Source organism: Perna viridis, chromosome 9, assembly GCF_037379345.1.
Source record: "Perna viridis isolate PV_CMFRI_1.1 ecotype Kerala chromosome 9, ASM3737934v1, whole genome shotgun sequence".
Lineage (NCBI taxonomy): Eukaryota > Metazoa > Mollusca > Bivalvia > Mytilida > Mytilidae > Perna > Perna viridis.
In genome coordinates this window covers 25,736,442-25,744,274 of record NC_142453.1, presented here as the reverse complement: position 1 = coordinate 25,744,274, position 7,833 = coordinate 25,736,442, and the positions used below count along the sequence as shown (strand labels likewise).

Genomic DNA, 7,833 nt, shown 5'->3' with positions numbered 1-7,833 from the left:
TTTTGATTTCCGCTTGAATCTTGGTTACTTTATTACTGATTACTCTTTCAACCAATATGAACAGAACATTTTTCGCTATGAAATTATAAACAATAAAACCATTGTTTTGACGTTAAACTTTTATTAAAACAGTGGATTCTCATGCAAAACAAAGTATTATACTAGTGAATTGTTATCCATCCGTGTAATTTAGAATGTTTATCTGGCTTTGATCGCGTGCCTTACACCTCCAGTGTTTACATCTTAACTTTAAATACGTCTCAATAAGTATTAAAGTGATTGTTTTAAACAATACGCTAAATATTTTGGATATAGTTACAGACGTTAAATCAAAGGTAAATGTTACTATAGATTGTTACTTGATAGGAAAAGGTGAGAAAAGTTGAAAAAAGTTGCTACACACATGATGTAACATATTTGTGAAATGCAACAATGACATTGACATTTGAAAAATATATTTAATGAATATGTTTTACTACCATTTTTTTTTTCAGACAAAAAGCTTTCATTAAAGGAAGGTAATCTTTCTTTATTTTTCTCTTTTCTGCAATGTACAGTCATAATTATCACGTTTTTATATCCTAATTATAAACGTAGAAATAGAACCATCAACTCGAAAGATGTAATTTTCCATATTGTACTTGTATGTGGCAGTACAGGTTTGACTCCTACTGGTTTGTTAGTGTCGGTGAAAGCTATTTTTAAATCCGAGACATCCGGTTTGCCGAATCAAATATGTATTAGATACATGCAATATTGAGAGTACTATACATGATCTGCAAGACATTTATACACAAACACCTATACCCAAAGCAGTAAGAGGATAACATATTTATACTGGAATGTCCTTGTCAATCTAGTTGTCCATCCATAAACATTGCAAACTCAACTTCGTTTAAATCGTTTTTTTTTTTTTTTTTTGTTTTTTTTATATTTGATGAGACTTTCTATGTCGATTAAAAAATATATATTGATGCGCAAATAGTGAAATTATTTTGACAGATGCTTGAAAAAAATATCAAAAGAAGATCTGTGTATTGCAAGTGTATGTTACTATTCATATACTTTCAGTACAGTTTTTGCTCTTTTGAATAACATCGAATTAATTGCGTTTTTTCGAGTGAAGTTAAATAAGTTAACATTTAAAAACACCTATGGCTATAGATATGATGTGTGATTCTTTGTCAGTTTAAAATGTTAACCTGATCATATTGTGTACCGTTGAATAGGAGTGTTTAGATTGCATCTTAAATTGGATCTCATGGTTTATTGAAGAATTTTATCAAAACAATACATTAACCTCTTCACAATTAAAGCTGTTGAATTCTTGATTAATACAATTTAAAAATGTTATCAGTTATTTAAAAGTTCAAAGACTGTAAAAATAGTAAATTGAAAATATATGTAATTCCAAAAACTAAAACTATACTGCTAAATCTGGACAAATAAAACACCAGTCGTCTGTTTTATAATTAAGGGTTGTGTACCGAAACATTATATATAGTTATGTTAATATCAGACCTTTTTTTTTTATTTTAAGGTTTGTTTTCTTTTTTTCATTTCGCAAAACCAAAGCGTTTGGTGTCAGCATTTCACATGTTTGAATCACCTACATTATTGGTCTCTCGCAGGAATGTCTTCCCACCTATTGGATATTAAATAACTGAATTTGACAACATAAAACGCCTTATTCTTCCAAAAAAAAATGGCATTGTTGCAGTGTTGCAGTTTTGTCAATCTAAGAGGCTAAAATATGTGTTAACTGTTTCAGGGGTATCACTGACTACCAACAGAAATGAAATTTTCCTTTGACTTATTAGATGCTCCATTAGAGTAAGTATGTTTGACTATGATGTAAACCATCTTACTAACGTAGACTTTTGTTGTTACTACTTACTTTAGTATAACCCCCGGGAGGATGGCGTTTAAACCGGAACCAATTCTTGCCTCTTAAAGCTAAAAGTTGGAATATCATATCCTGTCAGTGACATGCAATGGTAAAATGTAGTACTGCTTTACTGCTTTACTGATATATATTGCTTTACTGTTATACTTTCACTTTCATTGCTGGTTAGTTAGCGTAAGTAAAACGTGTTAGAACAGAGAGTAATTTGCTTTTTTACTTTGTATATATGATTTTAGTTACTTTATTTTCTTTGTTGTGTATTTCTGTTTTCAATGTCTGGTCTTTGTCCCTGGATTACATTCTTTTGATTACTGCTATAACCTTGGTTCCCTCGATTACTCTGTGACAAGGTACATAAACATTCCATAAACTATATAAAAATCGTGTTATTGGCAAGGGTAAATATTGCAATCTTGATCATGACAGGTCATTATTGTAATGTGGGCCTGTTCTGCGGCACATGACAGGAATTATTGTAATGTGGGCCTGTTCTGTGGCACATGACAGGTCATTATTGTAAAGTGGGCCTGTTCTGCGGCACATGACAGGAATTATTGTAATGTGGGCCTATTCTGCGGCATATGACAGGTCATTATTGTAAAGTGGGCCTGTTCTGCGGCACGTGACATACTACTATTGCTAATGGAAATAACCCAAACCGGTTGTATATCACGCTTTTTTACGTGTTCATACTTGCTGTTGACGTTGCAAAAAATGTACAAGTTTTACTTTTCGCAAATAGTCTGACATGACAGTTGTATATTGTATTAGAATTTATTCAAGTCGAATTCCACAAAACAAATGATATTTTAGATTACACAACTTTCTTACGGGTAGCATGGTAAGTGTCTTTCAATACCCAGAGAGTGCTTACGTTTCCGGAGAGTACCACTTGTTAGCTTTCCCTCCTGGGCTAAGATGGGATCGTGCTACTCTTTTCTGAATTTACATTGTTTTAAGTTTTTTTTTGTTTTGTTTTTTTTTTTTTTTTGTTCTTTTTTTCTTTTTTCCTTTTTTTTATATTACTGCCTTGTGTGACTTTATCATACTAAAATCCATATTCAGTTCATCAACATGTAGTTTGATATTCAAATATTACTATTTATATATATAAAGATCAATTTCGATTTAAACATTACATACATTAATATTTTAGTACTGGTTTTTGTTTTAAGACTAATGTTTTAGTAGAAATGAGTAGAAACAAAAACAAAACAGACACACTTCAAAATGGCATAATTGCTTTTGATTCATGGTAATTTGACTTCACTGGGAATAAAATTCAATGAGTGTAAAATTCAATTTGTAAAACTGTGTTTCAGGGTTCCACAAAAAGAAGAAGAGAAACCACGTAAGAATATCGCGAATCTTGTACTCAATACACAATACGTTCATCATAAGTAACCTTTCTTCAATTTCAGAACAAATAAGAACTTAATTATAGTTAAACCTGAATATATATATTTTTTGTTGTTGTTGTTGTTCTTTATTATTATTATTTTTTTTTTTTTTTTTTTTTTTTTTTGGCGGCTTTTTTTATTATTCCCGTCTTCATGGGAATGTCGGTACTAGTGTACAGCAATTGGATAAAAATCAGGATCCTAATTTTTCATTGGATAACACTTTTGGTCACGTAATTTTTCATTGGATAACGTTTCATCTGAGAAAGGTGGAGTAAAAAAAATAGCACCACGTGTTTTCTTTTCATGATATTCCGATACGTCGAAATTCCTTCTGACTTACTCATTTAGAAAGGGCCCCGACAACTTTTATCTCCTAAATGTCCAGTCGTCACATTATCCATCATAACAACACTACTTTCGCGTAGTAGAGCTCAAAATTTACATTAACATATTATAAATAATCTTATACTTATATACCGAACATTACCAAAATAATATTCAACATCCAGAAAACAGAATGCCGAATCCTTATTTGAAACAAAAGATCAAGATTTTCAGTGATATTTTTCAAACATGAAAATAAGAATCTAGACTAAATACTACTGATTTTATTATTAGCCTCAATAAGAAGCTACATGGACGGCAAGCTTTTGAAAAAAGTTAAACTTGTATTTCATAAAAAAAAAATTGGTTTATTCCATAGGAAAGAAAGAGCCACCATTGCCAAGAACAAATTTACGAGGTAAAGGTCAAGTCAATATTGAATCGAGTCGCATCTAACCAATCTTAATGTCATGATATTGTAGAAGAACAAAGTTCAGTTGTAAACAAAAAGTATGTTAAGTATTAGAAAAAACATAAAAAAAAAACTGTTATTTATACTTAATGAATTTCGAAAGTTGGTATCGGAACGTGATTTGAAATTATCCAAGAGTTTGAATTATGAAATATTTTTATTTCGAATTTTTGCAATAATTCGTTTACCTTTGTACATATTATTCTCAAGTTTTAATTGTCAAACGTACCTTTTCATTTGATAGTGGCTCCCCCTGCGTTAACCAGTTACAACAACTATATAACTAAAAGTAAGTAATATATTGCAATTTCTAAAAAAAAAACAGTGCTATTTATAATTTTTACTGAAGATCATAAATAATCAAAAAATCAAAACCAGTTGCACGTTTAAAGGGACTACGCGTTTGGATGCGTATGTTTATATGCATGTTAGCTGTATGGACAGTTGATTATAATTAAGGAAATAAGGCATGTGAACCATACAAGCGTCCATTCGATATATATAAGGATTGAACATCTTTGAATTTATTTGTTATTTAGCTTGAAGCAACAACATGATCTTATACTTTATACTGCATATGGTGTTTATATTTCACAACTGATTCGCTACGCTAGAGCGAGTACTAACTACTCTGATTAGCTTGAAAGCCATAAATATATGCGAAACAGACTCCTGAGTCAGGGGTATGAGGAATGCGTCTTAAAATGCCCGTATCAAGTCAGGACCATTGCGGTACCAGTGTGTAATATCTATTTTGCAAGATTTTTTTTGGACTGGACTTGATTATGAATTGGATTAGTGTTCGGTAATTTTGTTGTTACCATTAATTTTGTTTAATTTGTTTAATTTTGCCTGAAATGGATCAGCGAATATACTTGAACATTATTGAATTTTATTATTAATGAAGTCGGTAAGATAGATGAATCTCTCCTTCAATGAAATTGTTAGACAAGATTAAAATCTTATCGTTCAAAAAAATTAAGATTTATCCTGAACTTTGTTTTGTAGACACTGAAATATTCACAGAAGACACAACTGGTGAGTTTTAATTACTCTTTTTATCTATCAAAACGGCTCAAAAACATTAGTGTTGGCAAATATATGGGGTGTGCATACTAACTGCCCAATATAATTTTACATCATCGTTTTTAATGTTTTAATCATAAATTATATTTTGGGATACATTTTAGAACGCAATATAAATTAGTTATTGCTTAAGTTCTTTGTAGATACTGTGGAAGTAAGTTCTATTGTTCGTTGGGTACAAATTTTCGTGGTTTTCGTGGGTAGACTAAACCACGAACTTTGGTTCCCAACGAAAAGTAGATTTCCATTTATGGGTATACTGAAATCCTCGAAATCACGAATTCAAAAATCCACGAACTTGTGTTTCTTTCCTAATCCACGAAAATTGGTGTCCACGAATTAAAGTACTTTCAGAGTAGCAGAATCGCTCGGCTTTTGTCATTATGTTTTATTTCGGAAAAGCATTTACGAAACAATCACCTAGAACCACGCAACAATACACATCTGAATACAATGCTGATATATTTTTCTGCAATATTAAATTTTCTTAAGTTTTTTTCTCTCCTTGTAATATAAATGCAGTTTTCAGATGACTTTATTACCTACCTATTCTCTTCGCTCCAGCTGGTCAACAAAATACATGGCTATTCAGCACGTTTTTTTTTATCAGATCTTCTGAATGTCATTTTCCAACTGTCACCTCATTTTTAACAGTTCTTAGCCATTAAGTTTTTGGCTGGCTTCTCTTTGATTACTGAATTAAGCTGGATAAAATATTTGTTCCTTTCCGTTTACAAAATCAGAGTGCTTCTATACCTTGTCAGGAAGCTATATTACACAAATTATTGTCAGAAAAACCTAGATATTCATCTCTCTGTAAATGAACTTGATTACGTTTACTGTCTTTTCTTTACACATGTTTGAGGCAATCTTATAGGTGTAGATATTCACTAAGCATGTTCTCGAATATTTCATATAACACCACGGTGATATAGATAATAAATATTAATATTACCTTACATATAGTCTGTTACAAGTCATTGATAACAATAACAGGCAAAAGATATAAATTCTTTTTTTAAGAATCAACCGAATTCACCTTGAGGCTTGTACTATTAGGACAAAAGAACAGTGGAAAAAGTTGTACTGGTGATATGATTCTGGGAGCATCGAAATTTACCTCAGAAAATACCAAAAAAAGAAATATACTACAGGAAGTCACGCGGAATAATGGGAAATTAAAACTAGTAGAGATTCCTGGAATACGATTGGCTGAACTGTCAAGTGAGGAATACAAGGCCAGTGCTATTGCACACCTAATGTCGGCAACTCATCTTTTGGAAGGGGAACCAGACGCATTCATTTATGTCATATCTATCGCAAATGACATCAACAAAGAACTAAAATTGACAGATTTTATTTACCGACGTTTGCGCAAAATCATGAGCAAAATTGTAGTAGTATTTACCAATTATGATACACTTCATACACGAAATATTTCGCGTTATGATTTCTTAGAAAGTCTTCCAGACAAATTTAAAACATTTGTGAAAGACTGTGGGTGTGAGAAGAAAATTGTATTTTTCGAAAATAATCGACATTTTGTGGACATCCAGGTAAAAACTCAAGTAAGAAGACTACTAAATATTATTATATAAAATACTTGTATCTAATTTGCTTTATATAATTCATTTCAATAAAAATAATATTGCAAATCATTAAGAACCCGGTGAAGTCGGTATTTAAATATTCAACCTAACAAATAAAACATCTCAGTATGAAATCTCCGCAATTTGAATCGTACTTGTAATTTACTGAACATTATTTTGTTTGAGTCAAAAGAAACCGATTCAAAGAAGGTTCAATTCACTCTTTATTGACTCATACTAAAGACTTGTTTTCTCAAATAGATTTTATTTTGTTCCCAAGTAAAAATATTGTTGAGATTTTGCTTTCATATCCTTTAAAGTCGGATCATGAGGACCTTTATATGTTAATGATTTTGTGTATTTATTGTGAAAGTGGCTAAAAGAGTTTATTGTTAATAATAATGTCTTTCAAAGCCTCTCCTCAAAAGTAAAGATAAGACTTGAAAGTGGTTGAGTAATCCAGTGTGGTATAGGATTCAAGACTGACGAGAATTGTCAACTAACCATCTTGCTTCATTTACATTTATTTCCTAGAATTTAGACTTTAATACAAATTGTAAAGGAAAATGTAGTAAAACCGACGGAAAACACAACAAAATATCAAACAAAGACCACAAAACTTACAACACAACAAAAAAACAGAACGTAAACGAAGAAAAATGAACAGATACCATTAAGCACCAATATAAATTCATTGTAACAAAAACTTTCCCTGTAGATTTTTTTTAAATAGTTTCTACTTTTGTATTCATTTCTTAAAAGAGGTATTAAAGACATGTTTGGCAAATTAAATTAAAACGATATAAGGGTACGTCATCCTTGTCAAAGGCATGCAAATATTGTAAAATATCAAATTCAATTATTTTTTTTTTATTTTGGATTGCACACTAGGAATAAGAACTGCACACATATATTTTGATACTGCTCTAGGATTTCAAATATCCACTAGCAATTATGAAAGTACACAACAAATGAAATATGTGCTCAAACATGGAAATTACACACTCATATTTGTTGGTATTTAGGCTTTTAATTGAAGTTTATACATTTATA

General features: G+C 30.9%; 1 protein-coding gene across 3 annotated transcripts; it reads left to right on the top strand.

The window, feature by feature from the left end:
• The first annotated feature begins 201 nt into the window (after positions 1 to 201).
• Positions 202 to 6,906, top strand: LOC148607512 (uncharacterized). Of its 3 annotated transcripts, XM_088546482.1 has the most exons (8): positions 231 to 335; positions 495 to 518; positions 1,772 to 1,833; positions 3,229 to 3,257; positions 4,013 to 4,051; positions 4,350 to 4,394; positions 5,114 to 5,143; positions 6,215 to 6,904. In XM_088546482.1, the coding sequence occupies exons 3-8, from the start codon at positions 1,796 to 1,798 to the stop codon at positions 6,787 to 6,789; spliced, it is 756 nt and encodes a 251-aa protein (XP_088402608.1). In that variant the 5' UTR covers positions 231 to 335; positions 495 to 518; positions 1,772 to 1,795; the 3' UTR covers positions 6,790 to 6,904. The 3 variants fall into 3 exon arrangements, with proteins under 3 accessions (XP_088402607.1, XP_088402608.1, XP_088402609.1); XM_088546481.1 differs by lacking the exon at positions 495 to 518 and having other exon boundaries at positions 202 to 335; positions 6,215 to 6,903; XM_088546483.1 differs by lacking the exons at positions 231 to 335; positions 495 to 518; positions 1,772 to 1,833; positions 3,229 to 3,257; positions 4,013 to 4,051 and adding an exon at positions 4,065 to 4,143 and having other exon boundaries at positions 6,215 to 6,906.
• The last annotated feature ends 927 nt before the right edge of the window (positions 6,907 to 7,833 follow it).